Here is a 27,421-nt window from a genome sequence, read left to right on the forward strand (position 1 = left end):
TATGTTCTCCCAAGATAAAACCTTTTAACAATTTTTTTATCCAAATTTAACATATAATTTGGGCTACCAAGCAAAGAATTTTCATTAAATTTTAAAAAAATTTAATTTAAACGTTAAGGAAATGGTCGGAGCACACCATTGGCTCTTTTGGCAAATCTTCTTCACAAGTTTTACATACATCCAGCCACTGTTGTCGTTTGTTAGGTAATGTAGGGACTTTAAACAAATTTACATTTGAATTTTTGCAAAAATATTTGGTATTTTCGCAGTTGGGGAAAATGCAACTCATGTTTGTTAAATCTTAAAATAATATTTTTTATATTTTTCAAATTAATGAAAATTATGTATTAATTTTTTCACAAACTTCAAAGAATATATGGGAAAATTTTTAATTAATATGGTATTACTATTTTAACGAAAACGTCAAAATCCTTAAGCATGTCAGACGTAGAATTTTAAAAAATAAAGAGAGAATGAAACTACCTTCTATTTTTCTACTATGGTTTCTTCTCTTGAATGTTTCGTTTCTTTGTTTTCAAAACAAATGTCAACAGCTGATCTGGAGGAATGCGTGAGAAATTGACAAGAAACAAACAAGAACAATTTTGTTGTTGCTATTGAAAGTGCGTATTGATTTTTTAGTTGTAAAAACTAAAATTCGTGAAAGAAAACAAAATAAACGGAAAACATTAGAAAGAACTCAAAAGAAAATAGTGCAAAAACAGCTTAAACATGTTTATAAAAACAATTATTACAGAATTTCCATGAAAATTCCAAACAAAAGTAATAAAATAGTTTATTACGTTTTCAATTTTAATTACAAGTGAATGAAAAAAATAAAGCAGTTTTTTTCCACCCAAAAACTAGAATGTTGATCAATGACCCACATAATTTAAGGAAAATTATTTGTTGGACTTGACCTAATTTATGGGAAATAAAATTATTATCTTAATTAAAAGAAATCAAGATATTGTAAAAACTGCATTAAATCCTAGTTAGTCAAGCCAATAAAGAATATTACATCCAGTTGCAATGGGAGGTTCTGTTAGCCAAATATTTCGTTCGGGCTCTGCCTTGTTATCACATCGTGATGGCCACAAGGTTTCAAAGGCGACCGAAGAAAAAATTAAGACTTTATTTGAAATTCTGCGAGCTAATCCCAAAATCTCCATACAACCATTAGAAAGTTTATTATTGGAAATTCCAAAGGTTTGTTGTAATATTTTATTTGATTTCTTTTGTTTTCTTTATATAGTTGTGTGTGATATTGATTTTTCTTCTTAACATTTTGCAGAATGAAAATATTTTGGTCATACACGATGATTGTGGCTTTAATATTCTGCAACGCAGTGTGGGTCTTAATCACATCGAATTAACAAAATGGCTATTGCAACGTCATCGTCCTGACCTGAATCGTAGTCCATGTTCGCTGCCCTTGCATATCGCCTGCCTTAAGGGCCACGAGTCATGTGTTGAATTGTTGCTCAAATATGGTGCTCGCATAGAGTGTGATGCTCGCATGTGCTTCCCCGGTTGCCATAGTCCCAATTGTGAACTTTTTCAATACAATACCAGCCATTATGAAGATGTCGAATATCGCGACCGTTTCGATAATTCCAAACTACAAAATGCCATTTGTTATGCCATCGATGGTGACCAGATAAATGTACTTAATATATTGGTTCAGAAATTGGATGATCCGTGGGTGAGTTACACGTTTTATCTGTATGTGAAAACATTTGTAAAGGATATAAAATATTTTGAAAGAAAAAGTACTTTTTGGAATTGGAATACACTCAGGTCTCGTTTTATGCGATAGATGCGTTCCAAAAAAAATCGCATAAATTGAATTCGCATAAAACGATACTCTAGCTTCATATAAAAACTAATGATTCGTTCCAAAATTCTGAAAAACCGCATAAATTCAAATTTTAATTAAAAAACCAAAGCAAAATCGCTAAAAAAATCAACAAAACAATATTTATTTCATTTACTTAAACATTAAAAACAAAAACCCTTTGAAAAAAAATAAACAAAAAAAATATAATATTAATTCATTAATCACAGAAAAAACTGAAAATGATCCAAAAATTAAGCTAAAACATTTTTTAAGGAATTTCTGTAAATATGTATGATCAATCTGAATGACTAAATAATTGTCGGCATCGTTTAGGAATTGGTTCAATGTCACTTTCATCACTAGATGATATAATCATATTGTAAAATACCATTTTCATCACTAGAATTTAAAAAAAAACATCTAAAATTTTAAAATCTGTTAAAATTCCAAAAAAATCGTAAATTTAAAAACCGCATAAATTTGAATCCTCATACACTTGAGTGTTGTGTAGAGCTTCAGTTTATTATGAATTGAAATGTTTAATTCCAAATAATGTAAACAATATCCATATATTTTGCAGATACCCTTTAGATCAAAAAAGCCTGTATTTCATTTATTGCATATGGCTTGTGAGCGTGGTGCCTGGAATTGTGTGCAACAATTGGTGGTAACTCGATCTGACGAAATAAATCTCATTAAAGATGAATACTATCCTATACATCACGCCATTTTACATGAACTACGTTTCTTAGAGCTGCTGATACACCATGGAGCTGTAACTACTGTGCGAACATGTACACAACAATTTACTCTATTGCACATGGGTAAGAACATTTATAGTTAATAGTCTACACAAAAAACAAAAATTTATTTTCTGTTTTAACTTAAAATAGTCATATTTATTGCCCGAAAGTCTGCTGAAGATACTCTTAGTATTCTAAGACTTTTATTGGAACGTGGCTGCAAAGCGCTTATAAATGAACCCGATGTTTTGGGAAACACTCCGCTACATTCTCTAATAGTACGTTATGCCTTAGAGGAGGCCAGGTGGGTTTTCTTACTATTTATTTAGTTTCGAAGGTGTGTAAATAATAGTTTTCATTCAATAATTATGTTTATTTCAGATATGGTTATGATAAATGGAGTAAATGGGATGTTTTACATTTGGTACGTTTTCTTTTGCAACATGGTGCTAAAAATTCCATTAATCAGGCAGGCAATAGCGCTCTAGCTTGTGTTTTTCGTCACATCCGCGATATGGAAGTTTGTTTTGAACTTTTAAGTATGTTAATTAAGGAAGATGGTAAGTTTATTTCATGTAATCCACTTGTTTGTTACTACTATTTAACAATTAATTTTTTTTTTTTTAAATTAATTTTTAGGTGATCCAAACATTGTGGGTCGTGACGGTTCAGTACCTATTATGGTTTTATTGATACCGTTAATTAATACAGATACTTTACAGCATTATACTCATTCAATGAAGGTAAGTAATCCTTTTCTTTATTTAAATTTTAACGTTTTCTACAAAGGCTTTTGGCATGCTGAACACAAATACATATGTATGGCATACATTTTAGTTTAGTTTATTTTTCGAGATATTTCCACTTTTACAGTTTTATCTCAGGGACGTGGAATTTAATTGAAAATGTTAAAAACTGCTAATGGTTTTGAACCTTTAATGCATATTGTTGCCAATTGTCTACATTCCAGTTCCACTTAATTTTAGACGAATATAAGCTTGATACTAATTCAGATTCTAATTCCGAAAAATCAAATGGAGTATGAAAAGTTTCAGCTAAAGAAATTCTAGATCAAACTAAAGCTAAAGGAAATATAATAAATAAAAATCAACTAAATAATTGATACTTTATAGAAAAATAAAAGTAAAAATCATGCATTAAAATTTAAGTATGTATGTTTGAAAATTTGTTAGATTTTCAAATGAAAGTAAAAATAATTAGAAGAAAAACTGCGAGCTTTTTCAAACAAAATTTTAGTGAATTTCTGGGGCTCAGCGTGTGTTATAAATAACTATGTACTGCAATAATGTAAAATATTTTGTGTTAATAGTTTCTTCTATATTCCTTTCTTTTCTTTTTACAGGTTTGTTTCGTTAATTGCATTCGCATCTTATTACAACACGGTGCCAATCCAAATTGTTCATATCATCACAATTTGACACCATTGCAAGTTTTAGTATTTACTGTTAGTGAAAATTTTACCTTGAGCTGTGACACCTTAAGACGCACAAATTTCGATTTTATTAAAAATATTTTACTCCTGCTACTGCAACATGGTCTGGACTGCAATCAAACATATCAAAACATTCTTCAGGCTGTCATGGACATGGTACGCAATGTACGAGATTGCAATGATATGCTGCGCATACACGAACTCACTCTAACGCTCATACAATACGGCGCAGATCCGAATATAGTATTAAGTAGTAAGACCACTGGCGGTGCCATATATTCTAATGAAATTGCCCGATTTGGTGATGCGTTGGGCTTGACGGGGTCTTCGGGCGACACTGCAAATGGTGGTGGCAGCGGGTCCGTTGGTGTAGGAGGTGTCGGCGGAGTAGGGGGAGGAGGAGGGGTTGGTGTCGTAGAATCGGTTGGAGTCACACGTCAATCTTTGAGTGATACAACATTTCGCAATTCATTTCGTACAAATTCTCGCTATTTATTATTTTACTACATTGTGTTGATCACAAAAAAAGAATTTATACTCAATGATCCCGATTTGAATTTCACTCGTATTATACATTTATTTTATGCCACCATGCAACACGACGCACTTTACAATTGCCTCAAATCGTTGCACAATTTCTATGTGGCCCAAGTGCCCAGCAAAAAGACCGAACAATTAATAGCTGTCATTTCATCATTGTATCGTAAACCTCGCAGTCTAAAACAATTATCCCGTCTTGCCATCTATGAATCTTTAAATAGGAAATTAGCACAAAATATAAATAAACTCAAATTACCCGGTCTACTGAAAGACTATGTGTTGAATTTTGAAAAGTAACTTTGTGAGTAGTAGTAGTTGCTTTTTAAAATCTGATAAAAAGAACAAAAAAAAAAACAAGTAGTAAAACAAAAGCCTTAGGGTAGATAGAAAGAAGTTAGAAATAAGATAGAAGTAAAACGAAAAAAATAGAAAACAGATTTTTTTTCTTAAAAACTAAAAAGTCTAGATAAGAGTACTGTCTATAGTTAAAGAAAACTTTATTAGATTCTCATTAGAAACAAACAAATCTACCTTCAAATTTAAGATGTCCTGGAATTAATTCAGACTCTCAATCGCGAAATAATCATCTAAAATTTAAAATTAAAACTCAATATTTTAGATGATAAAATCTTTAAGCTTTTTTATATTTTATTGGCAATAAATAAATTGCTCATCTTTTAGAAATTTTGTTTTTCCATGTAGCTCAGTTCAATTTTTTTTTAATCAAAATGTTTTCCTTCATTCTGGATGGACATTTTTTTATATACTTTAAATTTGATTTGCTCTTCTTAATTATTTTGTTTTCATGAACTAATTTTCTTTTTCAAGAAAATCTAGAATATCCGAGAAATTGTTTGCCCGGAAAAATTGAACACATTAAAAGCTGAAACCAAACCAAACAATCTGAATATATAGTATAATTAATGTATAGTGGTTTAGTATTTCTGGAATATATAGTGTATTTAATATACATAATACATACAACTTTTTTGCATTATAGAACTAAATTAGGGGGCAATGGATAATTTGTAAATACATATATGTATGTATAATTAATATGTATTAAAAATACCTAAATATCTATTTACATTTATATATGTATGTATGTATGTATGTATGTATGTATGTATGTATGTATGTATGTATGTATGTATGTATGTATGTATGTATGTATGTATGTATGTATGTATGTATGTATGTATGTATGTATGTATGTATGTATGTATGTATGTATGTATGTATGTATGTATGTATGTATGTATGTATGTATGTATGTATGTATGTATGTATGTATGTATGTATGTATGTATGTATGTATGTATGTATGTATGTATGTATGTATGTATGTATGTATGTATGTATGTATGTATGTATGTATGTATGTATGTATGTATGTATGTATGTATGTATGTATGTATGTATGTATGTATGTATGTATGTATGTATGTATGTATGTATGTATGTATGTATGTATGTATGTATGTATGTATGTATGTATGTATGTATGTATGTATGTATGTATGTATGTATGTATGTATGTATGTATGTATGTATGTAAGTATGTATGTTTGCATACATGTATTTAAATCAAGGTAATTACAATTTAAATTTAATTTATAGGAAAACATGTTAAATTTCCTAAAAAAAAGTATAAAATGAATAAAAGTTAACATTATGTTTTTAAATTAAATATTTTCAACTCAAATTGTTTTTCGAGCACCTATTTTGAAGTTAAACCAATGTAAAATTAACTAACAATTATTAGCAATGTCCCATACACATATAAACATATTGCCAAAAATGAAATTAAAAAAAAAACAAATAATTAAAACTTTAAAGAAACAGTAAACTTATTGTTATTAAATACTTTTAATATTGTTCCTGTTAACCGAAAACCACTACAAAACTACAAAAAATGTTTCATAATAATGAAATAACTCAATCATACGTTATTTATATGCATAACAATACTAGAAAATAACAAATAAATAGTATAATTAAATCTAAATAAATTCATTATACATAATTAATATTGTTAATTTCTATTTAAACTTTAATAAAAATTAACTTTTACAAACAAGTATTTTTAATGTTAAAATAAATCATTGTAATAAATAAAACTGATGTAGATAAAATACTGAAACATAAAATAAAAATCTAAAACTATTTTGAATTTAAATTAATAGAATAAAATAACTTGAATGTGTTTTGAAATAAGAAATTATGCGGCAAATAGGCGATATGTACCAGCAAACTGGCGCAATCAAGTGATTGTACTGGTAGTATGTTTCACTATTAATTTCTTTACAAATAATGCACCGAAGGGCTGGTTATGAATTATGATGTATTATGTTTGACATTGTAAAGAATGAGATAATTATTTGGAAAATGAATTAATTAAAGAACGCCAAATACAGGTCTAAAATCAGATTATTTGTTTTTTTTATATCTCTATAACAATATAAATGAGGAGAAAACTTAATAAGCTATTTTGTAATTAATTAATGATTCAATTTTGTTCAGATCCACGAAATACAACACTGTTTTTAAACAATTTAAATAGCCGTTTGTATTATGTGTTGCCGTTGTTAAGCAACCTAGCTGTTAGAAATTTAAAACAAAACAAACAAACGAATCGAATCAATCAAACAAAATTCATATTATATTATTTTATTATAAAAAAAAAATATTTAAAATATACATACGCTTACAAGAAGAGGTTGTGAAAAACCTTATCATGTACAGTCGCAAATTGGATCGAATGTATCATCCGCCCTCAAATCTGGATAGATACGACAATGAGGAATATATGAAGAACCCGTTGCTAAAATTTCGTTTAGCCGATGTATATGAAAGACGACATCATATGTTTTTAAAATATCGGGCAGCCGAGGTAAAAATGAAATTATCACGTAAACTTCTACCGTCCGAAGCCGACATACGCTATTTGCCCGAATCTCATTATGTGGACAACTTGCGGAGATGTGTGCGCAAAATTGTGGTTCCAAAAATGTTAACGAAAACCGAAAAACAAATACTAAGCTATGCACCCAAACATTTGAAACAAAAACTGCCAGAACTAGTCAAGTCGTATATGAAAGATGTTCACGATGAGTTTGACCGTTTAATGAAAATTTATAGCATGAAAAGTATTTTAGTTAAACCCGAATTGCCTGGCGAAGATCCGGCCGAATTTGATTTACCAAAGGCCGACTTTAGATTTTCGCTACCGGGAAAAACCGAAAATTATGCGAAATTTGTTCAAAACCGCAAGAGAATAAAACAGCGTTTACTAATCTTGCACGTGCCCGTAAGATGTGTGTTAAATTCTAGCGAACTAGAATTTCCCGAATTGTTAATTGCATTTGATCCGTTGCAATTGAAAATGACTCAGGCTGCCTCCGTACAAATGGGTTTGGGTCACAGAGAATGTATTTCTCACAAGACACTGCTGAAATATTGTCGCACTTCGTTGGACAATAACAATACATATTTGAGATGGACTTGGTATCCAAAGTTTATATGCAGCATAAGACGCATGTATAAAAAGCGGGTTTTAAGTCCCAAATTATGGCCACCGACATTTCTGTGTATTGAAGGACTCATCAACAGGCAGCTGAATAATTTAAAACAGAGGACTCTATTGGAACTGCTGAAAGTTTGTGCCAATGAACGAAAAATGCCAATGCTACGCTTGAATTTAGTGTGTTACGATGAAGACGACAGCATTGATATAAGTCCCAGCATTGAGGAAATACTGGAAGTCTATGAGACTATAGCTAGGGAGATTGCCGACGTGGGTAATCGAATGGAACCCATACAACCGCAAATAGATGCTTCAACAGTTAGCCAGGCGGCCGAGTATTTACGCATAAATCTCAATCTTAATTACCTCAACGAATACATCGACCAATTAAGAGGTGTTATCGTGAAAACCTACAAACCGATACAACAGTATTTGGTAAAATACCAACAAAAATATTACAGTCTCTACAGCCAAACAGTAATTGATGATTTGAATGAGTTTTTGTCCGAACCGCGAGCTTTTGAGGAATATTTTACTAAAATAGACTCCTATTTTGAATACATTAATTTGTTGCGCAGCGAACCGAGACAGGATTTCTTCGTTTTGGCCATTATAAACAATGAGCCCGCCATCAGACGCCTTCGCCAAATAGCTGATGGTTTAATTGCCCGCATAACATCCGAAATAACCAAGCAGCACATAAAAACCGAATTAGATATTTGTAATGAATTTAAATACATCAAAGATAGAGCTTTGGAAATACCTAAAACCACCGAAGAGCTTTTGGCCGCCGCCGAATATATGATTTTTGTTAAGAAAGAGAAACTCTTCGAACTGAGAAATCGCATACAATATTGCCTGAAAATTGGCACAAATCTGGTCGAGTTGTGTGAGATGTCTCCATATCACTTTGATTTGACCATCACCACCATTAGTTGGTTGTATGACATCAATGAAATTTGTGATTATAATGCCTCTCAGCAGGAAAATTACAAGTGTCTGTTTGAGGAGCACTTGCAGGAAGTGGTTAAGAAACTAAATGAAGATATTGAAGAATTAATACCAAAAATAACCATTATTAATGACATGAGTGATCCGAAAAAGTTTAAAGAATACTACATAATGCTGCAGAATTTTATAGACCAATTGAAAATATTTGATGACTACGTGGCCTGGATTAATAAGGAGGAAAAGCTGTTTAAAATTCCACAAACCATATATCCAACACTGGAAGTTTTGAAGACATTCGTTTATCCGTTTGCAACGTTAATGAAGTAAGTACAGAATTCTACATAGGAAAAGGCTTCATTCATTTATATACATAATATTATTTCTTGAATTTTATCTCAGATTATGCATAAATTGGATGCGTTATCATAGTGTTTGGTTGGATGGTCCGTTTGAGTATTTGGAACCGAAATTTGTCGAACTCACCACCGATAATTATCTTAAAGAATTCCAAAAGAATCAAAAATACTATAGGCAAAAAATAAAACAAGATTTAATCGATAATCCCATCTGTAAATTTAAGGTATGCCCGCCGTAATACATTTAAGAATACTATCTAAATATTTACTACACCTACTTTTCATATATTTAGGGCCAAACTGAAGATCCCGATCCAGAGAATCATCCTGTCCCCTTGAGACTCTGTAACAAAATGATACAGTCGATTAAAGATTTTACCACGGGCGTATTTATTGTGAATAACATGTGTAATCCCGCCCTAAGAAAGCGTCATTGGAAGGAAATGTCGGAAATAGCGGGATTTGATATAACACCGGATGCTGGAACCACTTTAAGGAAAATCTTAAACTATAAATTGGATTCAAAATTGGATCAGTTTGAGATAATAAGTGTAGGTGCTAATAAAGAGTTGCAGCTATGGAATGCCCTGCAGTCCATGATACACGAGTGGGATAATAAGATATTTCCAACGGGACCTTATAAGGAAACAGGAGTACAGATTCTATCTAATCTGGATGATATACAAGCTCTATTGGATGACCATATATTGAACATGGTATGACAAAATAAAAAGAGTAAATGAAACATTAGACCAGTGGGGCAAAGTACAAGCTAATTTCCTATATTTGTTGCCCATATTCTCTTCAAAGGATATAGTGGCTCAAATGCCTGAAGAAGGAAGGCTGTTTTTGATTGTGGAGCAAACATTTACCCGCAATATGGGCATGATACTGAGACAACCCTTAGTTATGGAAACTGCACCCGCATCCGGATTACTCGAGTCCCTGGTCAAAGCAGTGGAACTTTTGGATGATATCACAAATGGCGTTAACAACTATTTGGAAAAGAAAAGATTGTATTTTCCTCGTTTCTTTTTCTTATCTAATGATGAAATGTTGGAGATTTTATCGGAAACCAAAGATCCCTTAAGAGTTCTACCCCATTTAAGTAAATGTTTTGAAGGCATTAATAGCTTGGAATTTGATGAAAAGAAAAATGTTTTATCTATTTGAAGGCATTAATAGCTTGGAATTTGATGAAAAGAAAAATGTTTTATCTATGATAAGTGGTGATATGGAAATTGTTCCATTCGTGGAACAAGTGTCTACCGCTGCAGCGGGTGGCAGTGTCGAGAAATGGCTCCTGGGTGTGGAATCTGAAATGTTAAAGGCTGTGCGTGAACAAATGGGAATGTCATTTGACCACTATCCCAAAGTAGAGAGATCTGAATGGGTGCTATATTGGCCACAAATGGTGGCATTGTGTGTATCACAAATCTATTGGGCAGCGAATGTCCATATTAACCTAAGGAAGTCGGTAACAGATTCTCAGGCAATGAACAATTTCTTTTCAGAATTAACCTCCGATTTGCATCAGATTGTGAGTTTAGTTAGATCTACCGAAATAAGTAATTTAAATCGCATCACTATCAAGTCTCTAATTGTCATTGATGTTCATGCCAAAGATGTGATCGAAGAACTCATACGTTTGAAAATAAACAGTGAGTATGATTTTCAATGGATGTCCCAGTTGCGCTACTACTGGGAAGAAGGTGACAGTTGGGTAAGAATCATCAATGCGACTGTCCCATTTGCCAATGAATATTTGGGCAATTCGGATCGTTTGGTTATAACACCCTTAACAGATCGTTGTTATCGCACCTTAGTAGGAGCTTATCAATTACATTTAAATGGAGCTCCCGAGGGACCAGCAGGTACGGGTAAAACTGAAACCACCAAAGATCTAGCGAAAGCTTTGGCAGTTCAGTGTAAAGTATTCAATTGTTCCGACGGCCTGGATTACAAAGCAATGGGTAAATTCTTTAAAGGTTTAGCTTCCAGTGGAGCTTGGGCCTGTTTTGATGAATTTAATCGTATCGAATTAGAAGTACTTTCTGTGGTGGCCCAACAAATATTGTTAATTGTCCAAGCCGTACGTGCCAATGCTGTTAAATTCGTATTTGAAAATACCGAATTAACTTTAAACCCTTCATGTTACGTATGTATAACTATGAATCCAGGCTATGCTGGACGTTCCGAGTTACCGGACAATTTAAAGGTATTATTCCGATCCGTGGCAATGATGGTGCCAGATTACGCAATGATTGGCGAAATATCTCTTTACTCCTATGGTTTTGTGGATGCCCGTAAATTGGCGGTTAAAATTGTTACCACTTATCGTTTATGTTCCGAACAATTGTCAATGCAAAATCATTATGATTACGGCATGAGAGCAGTGAAGACTGTACTCTCCGCCTGTGGCAATATTAAAAAACAATTTCCGAATGAACTGGAAGATATTTTGCTGCTACGATCTCTCATTGATGTTAATTTACCAAAATTCATGTCTTTTGATATTCCCCTCTTTGAGGGTATAATATCAGATATTTTCCCAGGCATTACCCTACCCACCATTGATTATTCACTTATCGAAGCGGAGTTTAAGAAGTTTTGCAAAGAAATGGTCTTGGAGCCAACTGAGAGTTTCCTCACGAAGGTAATACAGACATATGAAATGATAATAGTGCGACATGGCTTTATGTTGGTGGGAGAACCTTTAGCGGGTAAATCTAAAACATTGGAAATATTGGCAAAGATTTTGTCGGCTTTAAAAATTAAGGCTCCCGGAAAGAGTCCATATTTCCAACATGTACAAATGGGCATTATGAATCCAAAATCAATAACAATGAATCAATTGTATGGTTCATTTGATCCAGTTTCATATGAGTGGACTGATGGTTTAGTTGCTCGTATATTTAGAGATTTTGCCATGACTCCAACACCAGATAGAAAATGGGTAATTTTACTTTAGCATATTCAACTCAATTATGCTAAGAAAATTCCGCGGGAGTTTGTTCCCCGGGAGTTTTATCCCATTGAATTTGAATAGGAAAAATGAGAAAAGGGAAAAAAACTCCCGCGGCATTTTTATTCATAATTGGGCTGATTATGTTTTATTTTTTTCATACTAGAATTGTTTTAATTATACACAGGTCATATTTGATGGACCTGTAGATGCGGTTTGGATTGAAAATATGAATACTGTACTAGATGACAATAAGAAACTGTGCTTAACATCGGGCGAGGTAATAACCATGACCAAAGAAATGTCCATGATTTTCGAAGTCATGGATTTGGCACAGGCTTCACCGGCCACTGTATCACGCTGTGGCATGATCTATATGGAACCCAGCACACTAGGTTGGCAAGCTTTTGCAAACACTTGGCTTAAGAATTCCGATAATAGATGGGCTGATGAGGAGACAATACCATATGTTAAAGCCTTATTTAGTTGGCTATTGGAACCAGTAAGATTACTCTAATTTGCTAATAACCAAACATTTTAATTTTCTGAACATCTTTTAGTGTCAAGAATTTGTTCGCAAAAATTGCATTCAATACTTAAAGCCAGGAGAATACAATTGTCTTACAACCACCTTCGATTTATTTGAAATGTGTATTAATGAGGCAGTCGAGGAAAATCCCGAAGACTATCAGAAATATTTGCCAATGTATTTCCAGGCAGCCATAATATTTTCGTTGATTTGGGGCGTGGCTGGTATATTAGATACAAGGTCCAGGGAAAAGTTTGATGCATTCTTAAGAAAGGTATAATTTGGAAAAAATAATTAAATATTTCAATATACTATTAAATTCTAAAATATGTCTACTATCAATCAGCATTGGGCTGATGAGGAAAATATTCCCTCAATTATAGGAAAATTAGAAATTGCCATACCAGTTGAGGGACTTTTAGTGGACTATATATACATTTTTAAACAACGTGGAGCTTGGCGTTCATGGCCTGATATTGCTAAACGTATGGAGGTAGAGGAAACATCATTAGGAGTTCAGGTTCCCACCGTGGATACGGCTCGTTACATGCACTTACTGAAAATGCATATTGATGTAAGTGTTCATCTCTTAAAATGGTTTTACAATTATCGACATAAAAAATACCTGAACATTATCGGGAGAGATGTTTTAAGGAATGGATTTAATGTATCCTACATTATTTAGTTACATTGAGCTCCAAGCAACAATTAAATGTTGCTAAAACCGATTCCTTGTTTAAGTGCATCAATGAATCCAAAGCAATTTACTTTTTATAAATTCTTCATCTTTCTATCTTGTAGCATAAAAAGAAAATTTTACTGGTTGGTCCTACAGGAACCGGTAAAAGTGTTTATATACAGAATTATCTAATGAATCGACTAAATAACGAAAACAATGAATCGGCATTTATGACATTCACAGTTATGATTACCGCTAATCAAACTCAGGAATTGTTAATTTCCAAGGTAACAGCCAAGCTCAAGTTACGAATGAACTGGTAACCCAGATTTTTACAACACATCTTCCCTCATTTCAGCTTCAAAAGTGGAAACGAGGTATCTATGGTGCACCAAAAGGCAAAAATACTGTACTCTTTGTGGATGATATGAATATGCCCATTAAGGAGGAATATGGTGCCCAGCCACCTTTGGAACTTCTACGACAATATTTCGATTATGGCCACGTTTACGATCTTAAAGACAGCTCCAAAATATTTATACACAATGTGATATTTGTCAGTGCTTGCGGTTTACCAGGCGGAAGTCGACAAGATGTTTACCCTCGTTTTTTGAATCACTTCAATATTTTTGCAATAGACACATTTAGTGATGACACCATGAATCGTATATTTGTTAATGTTTTACTAAATGGTTTTCGGAAGACGGGCCATGGCAACGATGTCTTTGTGGTGGTCAATCAAATCGTTTCGGCCACACAACAGATCTACAAAATGGTACAAAGTGAAATGAGAGCCACTCCAGCTAAGAGTCATTATATATTTAATCTGAGAGACATATCCCGCGTAGTAACGGGTTGTTCTCTAATGCGCAAGGAGTCTGTCAATGATAAAAAGGTGTTTGTACGTTTGTGGTATCACGAAGCTTTGAGAGTGTTTTATGATCGCTTAGTGGATGATGACGATCGAAAGTGGATGTTTAACAAATTGAATGAATGTGTTAAAGCAAATTTCAAAGAAAAATTAGAAACTGTGTTTGAACAGTATTGTAATGAAACGGGCGGCGCTAGTGAAGCGTCATTCACTTTGGATAATGCAAGTCGTGTATTTTTCGGTGTGTATTTCGATGAAGATAGTGTGGCCGATGAGAGGAGATACGATGAGGTTCCTACCATGTCTACCCTTTTTAAATTGGCCATGATAAGTCTGGATGACTACAACTCCACAAGAAGATCCAAAGTGGATATAACACTATTTACCTTCGCCTTGCAACATTTGAATCGTATATGTCGCATTATTTCCATCGGAGGGGCCAGTGCTCTTCTTATTGGCTTTGGCGGGTCAGGACGACAGTCTTTGACAAAATTGGCCACTAATATGGTGCAAACTTCCTTCTTTCAGCCAGAAATCACAAAAAATTATGGTGCTAATGATTGGCATGACGATTTGAAAAACGTATTAAAAGAAGCCGGTGGATTGGACAAGCACACGGTGTTTTTAATGACCGAGAATCAAATAAAAATGGAATTATTTTTACAGGATATAGACTGCTTACTTAATCAGGGCGAAGTACCCAACATCTATGCCATTGATGAGAAGCAGGAGGTCTTGGAAATGGTGCGTTTAGCTGCTCAGGGAGGCAATCGTAATATTGATATATCACCCTTGCAAGTCTTTTCATTTTTTGTCAACCGATGTAAAAAGAAACTGCACATTGTTTTGTGCCTGTCTCCCATAGGAGATGCTCTGAGAACACGGGTACGTTTATATCCTTCTCTAGTGAATTGTTGCACTATTGATTGGTATCAAAGTTGGCCCGAAGAGGCTTTGCAAATGGTTGCAAAAATATCATTGGAAAATGTTAATGTTCCCTCCGAGGAAATAAAGCAAGCCATAGTGGAAACAACCCAATATTTTCACACCACTGCTGCTTCAGTATGTGCGGAATTCTGTTTAGCGACCGGCCGCTATATATATTTAACAAATGCTTCCTTTTTGGAATTAATTCAATCTTTTCAAAAGGTAATTGGTCGCAAGCAACAGGATGTAATGGACGCAAAGATGCGATATATAGGGGGTTTAGATACTTTGGCTTCTGCAGCTGCCGCTATTTCCATAATGCAAAAAGAATTGAATGATTTGCAACCAAAGCTCTTGTCTATGGCGGAAAATTCACGCAAGATGTTGCTGGAAATCAATACAGAAACTGTGGCTGCACAGGCAGCTGCCGAACAAGTGAAAAAAGATGAAATAGTGGCGGGTATACAAGCGGAGGCGGCACAAGAATTAAAAAGTGAATGTGAAAAAGATTTGGCCCAGGCAATTCCCGTGCTGGAAGAAGCTTTGCAGGCTCTTAACACTCTCAAACCGGCCGATATTACTCTGGTTAAGTCTATGAAAAATCCTCCCTCGGTAATTAAGCTAGTAATGGCTGCTGTTTGTGTCATCAAGGGTATACCACCGGACCGTATAGCGGATCCAGCTACTGGAAAAATGGTTAACGATTATTGGGGTCCCAGTAAACGAATATTGGGAGATTTGAATTTCTTGCAGGCTCTCAAAGATTTCGACAAAGACAATATAAATCCCGAAATAATGAAAAAGATACGCAAAGATTTCATACCTCACAAAGATTTTAATCCGAAAATTGTAGCCAAAGCATCGAGTGCGGCCAAAGGTTTATGTCAATGGATTATAGCCATGGATCTATATGACAATGTCGCGAAAATTGTCGCTCCAAAAAAGGCCAAGTTAATAGCAGCGGAAAAGGAGTATGCCGATACCATGACTTTCTTAAATGAAAAGCGAGAATTGACAGCTGCCTTGGAAGCTAAGGTGGCCAAACTTAATGAGGATTTAGACAAGGCCAATCAGGAAATGAGAAGAACGCAAGATGAGGCCGATCTTTGTGAAAATAAACTCAGTCGGGCTAAATCATTGATAGATGGTTTGGGTGGAGAAAAATACAGATGGACAAAGGCAGCTGAAGATTTGCAAAGTCTTTATGATCATTTGCCGGGAGATATTCTTCTCTCGTGTGGCGTGATAGCCTACCTTTCAGCCGTCAACTACAAATATCGCTCCATGTGTGTGGAGGACTGGTATCAGAAGTGCGTAAAACACAAAATACCACTATCTGACAATTATAGTATTACGACAGCCTTGGGTTTGGACATCACCATACAAAATTGGAATATCAATGGTTTACCCAACGATGTGTTTTCCACTGAAAATGCTATTATATCAGCCAACTCAAGTCGCTATAGTCTGTTCATAGATCCTCAGGGTCAGGCCAACAACTGGATTAAAAATACCGAACGTAAGAATCGTCTAAGCGCGGTTAAATTTAATCAAGCTAATTACATGAAAATCATAGCCGAATCCATGGAATATGGTTATCCAGTTATAATAGAGAACGTCCTGGAGGAACTAGAGGTACCTTTGGATCCCATACTGCTGCATAATACATTTACGCAGGGAGGTCACCAGTTTATAAGCCTGGGCGATAACATTGTGCAGCTACATAAAAACTTTCGCTTGTACATGACATGTAACTTAAGAAATCCCCACTTTCTACCAGAAACATTCAACAAGGTGACGATTATAAATTTTGCTCTAACTCAAAGTGCTCTAGAGGATCAGCTGCTTAGTATAGTAGTGGCCAAGGAGAGACCTGATTTACAAGAACTTCGTATGAATTTAACGGATGAAGCGGCCAAAAATAAGGCAGCCCTAGTAGATGCCGAAAATATGATATTGAAAACATTAACCTGCTCCGAAGGTGATATTTTGGAAAATGAAGAAGCCATTCAAATTTTGGCCGAGTCAAAAACTTTGTCAATAGACATAGTGGCGAAACAGGAAGCCTCCAAAGAAACATCCGCTAAAATAGAAGCCTTTAGACTAAATTACAAGCCGGTGGCCATACATTCCTCTATACTCTACTATTCTATAACTGATTTACCCAACATAGATCCCATGTACCAATTTTCACTAAACTGGTACATAAACTTGTACATGTATTCCATAGAGACTGCCAATAAATCCAAAGAATTGCCCAGACGTATAAAGTTTCTAGTCGATGCAGTGACAAAGAATCTTTACAACAACGTTTGCAAATCAATATTTGATAAAGATAAATTGCTATTCTCCTTTATATTATGTTGTCGCATCTTGTTGGGCAATAATCAAATAGAGATACGTCACATGGTGCATTTGTTAACGGCAGCCAAGGAATCTGGTCATGGTCCTAACAATCCAGACCCTTCCTGGATAACAGATACGATTTGGGCTAATATTTTACGTTTAGAAGAATTGCCGGAATTGCAGGGCATTGTGAAATTCTTTCAATCTAATCTTGGTGCCTGGAAGAAAATCTATGATCATTCAGAACCCGAATTACAGCCTCTTCCAGAACCTTGGCACAATAAGACTACACGATTTGAGAAAATGATTATTTTAAAGTCATTACGTCCCGATAAAGTATTTCTGGCCATACGTCAATTTATAGCGGCTGAAATGGGTCCACAATTTGTTACTCCTCCCGACTTTGATATAAGCAAATCATTTATGGAGTCGACGGCTTTAACTCCCTTAATTTTCATACTTTCTCCGGGAGCAGATCCTTTAGGATCCCTTTTATCATTTGCTGAGAAGACTGGCTACGACGAGACTTTCCAAAGTATTTCATTGGGTCAAGGACAGGGACCAATAGCTCAGAATCTCATAAAAGTTGCTCAGGAATTTGGCTATTGGGTGTGTTTACAAAATTGCCATTTGGCAGCATCGTGGATGTCTAAACTGGAATTTATATGGGAAAATATGGATACATTTAATACATCACGTAAGAAAATGCACAAACAAAAATAATATTCATTATAATAGTAAATACTGTTGCTTCCCAGCTGGCTTTCGTTTATGGCTAACTAGCTATCCCACACCACAATTTCCCGTTGCCTTACTACAAAATGGTGTCAAGATGACTAATGAGCCACCCACCGGCTTAAAAGAAAATATTATGCGTTCGTATAATTCCGAACCAATAAACGATCAATCCTTTTACACGGGTGTTGCGAAACAGGATCGTGCTTTTACTCGGCTACTCTTCGGAATATGTTTCTTTCATGCAGTGGTCCAAGAACGACGCAAATACGGACCTTTGGGTTGGAATATTGCCTACGGATTTAATGAATCCGATTTGCAAATATCCGTCTTGCAATTGAGTGTAAGTTTTCCTACATTTAATCATTAAACTAAATTCATTATTGTCTCTCACTCTGAAATAGATGTTACTAAATCAATACGAACATGTACCATATGATGCCATATCCTACTTAACAGCAGAGTGTAATTATGGTGGTCGCGTTACCGACACCTGGGATCGTCGTGCTATTGTTACAATTCTGGCCGATTATGTTAATTCCGAGGTAGTGTCCAACAATCGTTATAAATTTGCTATAGAAGATAGATTTATAGTGCCTCGTAAATCCGAACATCGTGAGATTTTACGTTATGTTGATGAAAACTATCCCAGTTTGGCGGCACCCGATGTGTACGGCCTTCATGCGAATTCGGGTATAACACGAGATTTACAAACTACCAAAACTTTATTGGATTCAATGATCTTAATATTGGGAAGTGAAGTTACTTCCGGCGGCGGTATGGGCCAAAGTGCCGATCAATTGTTGTTGGATACCGTTAAACAGATTGTTGCCGAGATGCCGGAAAACATGGACATTGAAGCAGCCAAAAAGAAGTATCCCGTAGACTATAGCGAATCTATGAATACGGTGATTACTCAGGAAATGGAACGTTTCCTCAACTTACAGCTCGAAATACGAGCTTCGTGCCGAGACGTTGAGAATGCCATTCATGGTATTATTGTAATGACACCCGAATTGGAAGGTATTATAACGGCTATAAAATTAAATCGAATACCAGCGAAATGGATGAAAAAGTCGTATCCTAGCTTAAAGCCTTTAGCTTCTTATATTCAGGATTTATTTAAGAGAATCAACTGGTTGCATCATTGGTAAGTAGATATAAATAGAATACTAATTATTATAATACAGAAAAAAAACTGATAATGCACTGAGCTTTTTATAAAATTCAAAATTATTTCGTTTCGAAATTTGTTATAAAAACTATGACAAATAATTTAATGAATCTTTAAGTCGCTTAGAAAGAAACTTTAGTTTTTTGTATATACATATGTATGTATATAGATTGCATTTGTTTTAAATTTGAAATTAATAATAATAATAATAAAGGGTCTTTGATGACGTTTGGGACGGTGATGGCCTGGCCAATATCATTCTCAAAGAAATATGGACCGATAAAGCCGCTATTTCAAAATCCACACCAAACAGTGACCTTTTCGGGAAGAATTGAACGCTCTTGTATCTCATGTGTATTGGTATCGTCACAAATTCAAAAATTTTGTTTGTGACCCAAAAAGAACACCCATTTTGATAAAACGATTTTATCATTTGCACGTTTTATTAAACGCTATATCCGTCCATGATGATTTGTCAAAACAAACTGACTATCAAACTATCAACTGTCAAAGTTCGGAAGTACTTTGATGTCCATATCCATATATTCAGACAAGGAGTGTAAATTGAAGTCTTGTTCTCTTTTATCTAAGAGTACACACTTAATGGTGTATGAAATTAAAAAAAGTTTTAAAAAAAAGTAAAATTTAACAAAATTAGTTGCCTCATTTTTGCACCACAGTGTATGTTATGTATGTATGTATGTATGTATGTTGAATAATATTACAAACGTTTTATCATTAATTTCCAAGGCATCATCATAGCAAACCGCCAACGTTTTGGATATCGGGTTTTTTCTTCACACAAGCCTTCTTGACGGGAGCCATGCAAAACTTTGCAAGAAAATATAAAATACCAATTGATACTCTGACATTTGATCATAAAGTCCTTCATGAGTCTTAGTAAGTTCTTTACTATGTAATTTTTGTTACATTTTCCGTATTTTGTGGAGATCGGGTTGGACAAAAAAAAATTCAGAAAATTATAACTTGTAAATTCTGTTTAAACTTTTTAGAAAGATCAATGCGAAATTTAATATTAAATACAAAATTTTGGAATAATGTTGTTTGTGAACGCATTTCGGATTTGATTTAAATTTTCAGAGTTAAACTATTATTACAAGTGTCACCATAATCCGACCCGCACTCCTCGAAAATTTATGTTATGTATGTATGTTAATAAATATCATTGATAATTTCTTCTTAGCAAAGACAAAGCTCCCGAAGATGGCGTATACATAAACGGTTTATTTTTGGAGGGAGCACGTTGGAATTGGGAACAAAATATTTTGGACGAACAATTACCCAAGGTCTTGATATACATAATGCCAGCCATTTATCTCAAACCGACGACAATTAGTGAATTACAAGAAGGTAACCGCTACAAAAGTCCATTATACAAGACGGCCGAACGTAAGGGCACCCTTTCGACAACTGGGCACTCTACAAATTATGTTATACCCTTATTATTGAACACTAAAGTCAAGGCATCGCATTGGGTTAAACGTAGCGTGGCCTTGATTTGCCAGACAAATGATTAAATAAAATGCAAAATCGCCAGTCGCAATTCAAAATTTAATATTTTTGTTGACTAATCTTTCCTTATTTTGAGAGTTGGAAGGTTTTGTAATACATGCAATATTTTTAAGGAATAATCAAATGGACACTAAACTAAATATCATTTAACATGAGACTGTATTTTTTGAGATGTGAAGGTCTTTTTTCATTAAGTGAACGAAGAAATAAACATACCAACCGATTTATATTTTATTTACGATAACATTTATTTTCATTGATTAATTTTTATGTTTTTCATAAATAAATATATATTTTCGATTAACAAAAATAACTGATTTAAAACTATAAACATATGTATGAATTTTAAATAATTTGTTTGTTTTCCTCAAAATTTAAGACTTAAGGACAATATTACATGCATGTACTTATCATGGACACATGAGCTTTATACACAAAAAATAAAGAAACTGATACAAAAAATAAAATACAGTGTCTCAAACGCAAAATCGGACAAGAGTTTTTCTGATATAAATGTGCTCTAAACATAAAAGGATGTACCAAAAAAAAAATATTTTTTTTCGCTTCTATTTACACTCCACATACCTATATCTCTAAAAAAATAACAAAAACTAAAATTTGCATAATTAAAACTGTAAACATTTGCATAAAAACCAAAATAACTAAATTTTTTGTGCCAAACGCAAAATCGGACAGATTAAAATAGGTATTCAAATATTTATGTGCGATAAATATTTAGTTAACTTTGTTGTCTCGAATGACCTGTAATCGCTTTTGAATCGATTTCACCATGTTTTGACATACTTCCTTCCGGCTCTTTTGAGGTCCATGCTTCCAGTAAGGACTCTTTTATCTGAACTAACGTGTTAAATTTTATTTGATGCACTCTCCTAGATAATTCCTCCCAAAGATGCTCAATTGCATTAAAGACTGGGCTCTGTACAGGAGTTTCTATAAGTTTGGGACAGTTATGGATCAACCAAAGATTTGCAACTCCTGGTGTGAGCTTGGGATCGTAGTCTTGATAAAAGGAAAAGATGTTTTCTGTACCCACTTTATCGCACTTTGCTCCAATTTGTCCATTTTGCCATCGATAAAATATAAATTGCATTCTCCGGCACTCAATGTGCAGCCCAAACCATAGTTTTTGTTATTTTTTAGATATATAGGTATGTGGAGTGTAAATAGAAGCGAAAATTTTTTTTTATTTTATTTTTGTTTAGAGCATATTTACATCCGAAAAACTCTTGTCCGATTTTGCGTTTGAGTCACTGTATGTATTACAATTCAATTGCAAACAAAACAACATTAAAAAGAAAAAAAAATATTGAAAATGAAGCCGATTCAGCAATAATTTAAATGAAACGATTAATAATAGAAATAAAACGCTCAGAACCCAGTCTCATTCTCATTAAATTCTTCTCACATACATCATATATCCCTCCTTATTTTTATTTATTACTTTCCGCTCGGCTCCCCCTGTATTAATATTTTTATCGACAACAACAACAACAGATTTATTGGGTACCGCAGGCTAAATGTCGTAGATCATCATCGTCATCTGATTCGGTATGTATGTCTGGTACCGAAGAATCATCACTACTGAGGTTATTATCACTGTCTGATTCATTTGCTTCGCGATTGCGTTGGCGACGATTGGCACTATGGCGACATAATATTTGTCTAATGAAAAATTGCATCTGACCATGATTAAAATCCATGCCGTTTAAAGCAGTACATCGTATATTACGTCTTACACAATTAGTGAGTTTGGATAAATCAGGTGGATGCTAGAAGACAGAACGTGTGGGGGAGAGAGAGAGGGAGGAATTAATAGGGAAAGAAATAAATAATCGAAATAATGCAAGAAAATTTAAATATTAATCCAGTATGAGCCAAACAAGAATCTTTTCACTCAAACATAGAGACAAATTGAGTTATAGCTCTATTCACTAACTAAAAACTATTACGAATTAATACTATAACAAACATATTCTCTATGATAACAAATTTATAAAAATTGTATTCAAGCTATTCGATTAATATAGAGGCTTTTTAAACAACTACACAATTTTGATGTATGGTGGTGGTTTCAGTAGTTAAAATATGGTACAAATTTTAAATTCTATGGAGAGGTTTTTTTTAAAAAATATGTTTTTGTAAAATTGTGAATTTTTTTTAGACGTTTCTCCCAATAATTAATGATAACTCAAAAATTGTTAGTCCGATGTTATTAAAATAAACTTAGAAAAGTTGATATTTACATAACCAGGGACCGAAAATAATAATTATTCTTGAAATTTCAAAGGAAAAAAGCCATCACAAGAATATATCGGAGAGTCAAGTGAAACATACCATTTTAATCGCTTCCAACTATATTTTCATAAAAAAACATGATTTTTAAATTCTTGATTTTTATTTTTTTTGTCATAAACAATTGTTATTTTTTGATTTTTATTTTTTTGTCAGACATATTTGTCAAACTATGATTTTTATTTTTTGGCAGAAATATAAATTAATTATTGAATTTTATTTACATATCTGTCAGAGTCTAATAAAAATCAATAATTAATTTTTATATCTGCCAAAAAAATCATAGTTTGACAAAAAAAAAATAGCAATTCCTTCTGATCAAAAAAAATAAAAATCAAAGTCAAACAAATATTCCTGACAAATAAAAATCAAAGTTTGACAATTATTTTTGACAAAAAAAAAAATAAAAATCAAAGTCTGACAAATATTTCTGACAAAAAAATAAAAATAAGAAAATAACAATTATGTTGTGATTTTTATTATAAATGTCATAATTATTAGGGTCCCTGTACATAACCTTTAATCCGTTTATATATTGTAACAAAAACAAAACACATGTAAAATGTCCACTCAAAGTACACTCATTGTAAGCTATACAATTTTGTGAAAATGAACGAATTCACTTAATTGATTTTTTTTAAACAAAAAAAATTCATTTTCACGTAAAAAATAAATTGTTTGCTTCAATTTGTTATTATAACTCTGAAACTATTGAGCCGATTGAAATGCAATATATATGTATGTGAAAATTTGTACATAGCATGGGGAAAATGATTTCAAAATTCAATCAATCGAAAGAAGAACTACTCAATTGTATGTATGTATATAATAAAAAATTAATAGCCCATTCACATACACTCGATTTTGAAAATCGACTCGATAATCTACAAATCATATAATTATCATGTGATTTCCCATACATTTGTTCAAACAAAATCGAGTAAAATTATCTCGATAATATTAAAATCACGTCGGAAATCATTTCAAATACAGGAATCATCCTGTAATTTTAGTACAAAACAGTGGCAACACTTTGATATAACTTTATACCAACAAACATTTATTTTTAAATTAAACATTAAATTTTAAGTTAAATTCGATATTATTGTTCGAGAAAGACATGAGAATTACGTTTGAGATCAAAATATATAAATATACATTTTTAAATGTATAAATTTGTGTTTGTTGGGTTATAAATAAAATACATACAAAATAATAAACAAAAATAAAATGTCAAACAAATTTTATAAATTATTTAATTTGTTTATACAAATGTGTGTTATTAATATTTTTTAATGGAATTTAAAAGCCGAATATAATTTTTTTTTATTCGATTCTTATGTCTAACGTATTTTTGTGTGCAAATTTTCAAATTTATAAATATCAAAATAATGTCCAGAAAATCGAGTCAAAAGTTATGTGAACACCTTTTTGTCATAGAGTGATAATCATGATATTATCATGATAATCAAGCGTATGTGAATGGGCTATAAAATTTTGTGAAAATGAGCGAATTCACTTAAGAAAAGAATCAATAAATTTTTATGATCGATATCTCATTTTGTTGCTATTATATGTGGCTTTGCGTTAGAGCAATAAACCTGAACAATATCCGACGTTTTCGATTTTTCATGAGTTTTTTAGAACAAAAAATTAAAATTTTCACATAAAAATATATTTGTTATCGCTGGCTGCGATGGTCGTCCATAAGGGGCGAATTTAACAACACCAAAAAAGACACAAACAATTTTAAATAATTTGCAGTAATGTGCGGTGCGATGCGTGCAACACTGTGTGCGTGCGTGCGTTTATTTCTATTAAAAAAATTATTAAAATTAAATAAAGAAATACAAATAAAATGCATCTACTTACCGCAGTGCTTTTCCCTTATGAACTGACTTTACTTAAAATATTATTTTGTTTTGGACCACTAGTTATTTATGTGTATAACACATTAAAAATAACGGTACCAACTTAACGAAACAAAAGCACTGCAGTGAGATCAACGTAAAAAGAACAACAACTAATACATAATCTTCACTAACAAATAGGTAAATAAGACAAATAAACAAAACATTAAGGCGGCTCACAGGACGCCATATAAATTCAAATAAATATTTTAAATGAAATACAAAATTATACAATGACAAATAATAAAATAATAAAGACAAATAATAAAAACAAATAATAAAATTTCAGCTCGCTTATGAGCCATTCGGCGACAATATTTTTTGCTTCAATTTGTTATTATAACTCCGTAACTACTGAGCCGATTGAAACGCAATATATGAACGGATTAAAGGTTATGTAAATCTCAACATTTCTAATATTTATAATTTTAATAACATTGGACTAACCATTTTTGAGTTATCATTAATTATGTGGAGAAACGTCTAATAAAATTTATAATTTTACACAATTTTTTTTACAAGAATTGAAAAATTTTACCATTTATGTACTTAGGTAGCCATGATGCATCAAATCTGTATAGTGGTTAGTCAAGCCTTTTTTGCTGTTGACCTTTGTAATTTGTAATAGGTTTTAATTAGGGCTTTAGTGGATTAGTATTGCATTTAAATATGAAAATAATAATTTACCTTTTCAGCACTTGGTGTCCAAATTTTTATGTTATGATCAAGGCCAGATGTGGCCAAAATGGGTGTATTAGGATGGGGTTCCAAACAATTGACCTGTATTAATAAATTTATATATTTTTGTTTCACTTTTAAAAAACACATTTAACACTTTGTTATATTTTACATACATATACATATGTATGTATGTATATAACACAATTGCCAATACAAATAAAATAAAATAAGCAGTAAACCAAAATTATGTATATTAGAGTGGGTAAATTTTTTTCTCGACAAAGTGGTTATCAAAATCGTAATCTACGATGAATTCTAAGAAGTTTTGCCGAAGAAACCATGGGTCTAAAATCAAAATGGAGCTTCCAATTTTTCACGCGAAAATTTTCGCTTTCGTATTTTATATTTTTGTTTAAATGTGCTAACATTTTATTGAGCCTTTTAAGAAACTTGACTATGTTTGGGATTTTTTGGGGGGAAATGAAAAATAAAAAAGGTGTAAATAAATTTGTAAGTTCCAAACCGATAATCCGATTTTAATAAAATTTCTCACGACTATAGAGGAGTTGTTACTGAGCTTAAATTTTAAATTCGGACTTTCAACATTAGGGTGGGGCGGAGCATCAAGGCCTCAAATTGGGGTGTCTCGGGTATATTAAAAATTAAAAATGATGCCAAATTTGTGTTCTCTATTTTATTTGAAAGATTTGTACATATCGTCACCTAAAATGCAAAATAACGTAACATCACTTTTCATAAGTTTATAGGAGAAACAAAAAACGATATAAAATGAAAACTACTTGAGATATTGAAACAAAATTTACAAATCTGAATTAAAATGTCTCTAGAAATATATTTTATGAAAAAAAACTGATTTTTTCAAAGCACACTTTAAGATATGTGGCTTACGTTTTTTTGAATTGTTATTTTCTGAAACAAAAAAACGTATCATCAATATAAATTTTTATGAAAAAAAAATTTATTTATACATTTTTAATTTTATTATGTTTTTTTTATTTTAATTACTAACAACTACTTTTTTAAACTAAAAAAGGTTCTTCATTAAATTTTCATTAAGACTGCAAAAAATATTCAATTGCATCAAATTTAATAAAAACAAGTAAGAGTGCTATATTCGGCTGTGCCGAATCTTATATACCCTTCACCAAATTATACTTCAAAATTTTAAATATTTTTAGGTAAACAAAATTTTATTTTTTTTCCAGTTGTTTTTTTCATTTTTTGGAAAAAAAATGTTTTCCATTATTTTAAATTTTAACCCGATTTAAAATTAAATTTTTTAATTTTTTTTTTAAATTTTAATTTTTTTTTAGTTTTTTCAATTTTTT

General features: G+C 32.6%; 3 protein-coding genes across 3 annotated transcripts in view; 2 read left to right on the forward strand and 1 right to left on the reverse strand.

Annotated features, from left to right (window-relative positions):
- The first annotated feature begins 555 nt into the window (after nucleotides 1–555).
- LOC135955032 (uncharacterized) lies at nucleotides 556–4,887 on the forward strand. The gene is made up of 7 exons (XM_065505307.1): nucleotides 556–1,209; nucleotides 1,295–1,705; nucleotides 2,421–2,664; nucleotides 2,734–2,887; nucleotides 2,965–3,143; nucleotides 3,223–3,326; nucleotides 3,947–4,887. The coding sequence occupies exons 1-7, from the start codon at nucleotides 1,033–1,035 to the stop codon at nucleotides 4,871–4,873; spliced, it is 2,196 nt and encodes a 731-aa protein (XP_065361379.1). The 5' UTR covers nucleotides 556–1,032; the 3' UTR covers nucleotides 4,874–4,887.
- Nucleotides 4,888–7,313: 2,426 nt separating this feature from the next.
- Dhc62B (Dynein heavy chain at 62B) lies at nucleotides 7,314–21,323 on the forward strand. The gene is given in 14 exon segments (XM_065505067.1): nucleotides 7,314–9,376; nucleotides 9,453–9,633; nucleotides 9,703–10,118; nucleotides 10,120–10,532; nucleotides 10,585–12,365; nucleotides 12,562–12,876; nucleotides 12,935–13,177; nucleotides 13,250–13,477; nucleotides 13,705–13,869; nucleotides 13,941–18,423; nucleotides 18,485–18,804; nucleotides 18,866–19,611; nucleotides 20,386–20,535; nucleotides 20,840–21,323. Coding segments are annotated over 14 exon segments (11,838 nt in total). The 3' UTR covers nucleotides 21,174–21,323.
- A 68-nt stretch (nucleotides 21,324–21,391) lies between these two features.
- Nucleotides 21,392–27,421, reverse strand: part of LOC135953092 (DDB1- and CUL4-associated factor 8) — a 30,884-nt gene continuing 24,854 nt past the window's right edge. The window contains exons 7-8 of the mRNA XM_065502761.1: nucleotides 26,079–26,171; nucleotides 21,392–22,958 (exon numbers count right to left, since the gene is read on the reverse strand). Of these exons, the coding sequence (XP_065358833.1) occupies nucleotides 22,686–22,958; nucleotides 26,079–26,171 (366 nt within the window). The 3' untranslated portion in view covers nucleotides 21,392–22,685. The remainder of the gene's footprint in view (nucleotides 22,959–26,078; nucleotides 26,172–27,421) is intronic.

This window comes from Calliphora vicina, chromosome 3 (assembly GCF_958450345.1).
Source record: "Calliphora vicina chromosome 3, idCalVici1.1, whole genome shotgun sequence".
Taxonomy (NCBI): domain Eukaryota; kingdom Metazoa; phylum Arthropoda; class Insecta; order Diptera; family Calliphoridae; genus Calliphora; species Calliphora vicina.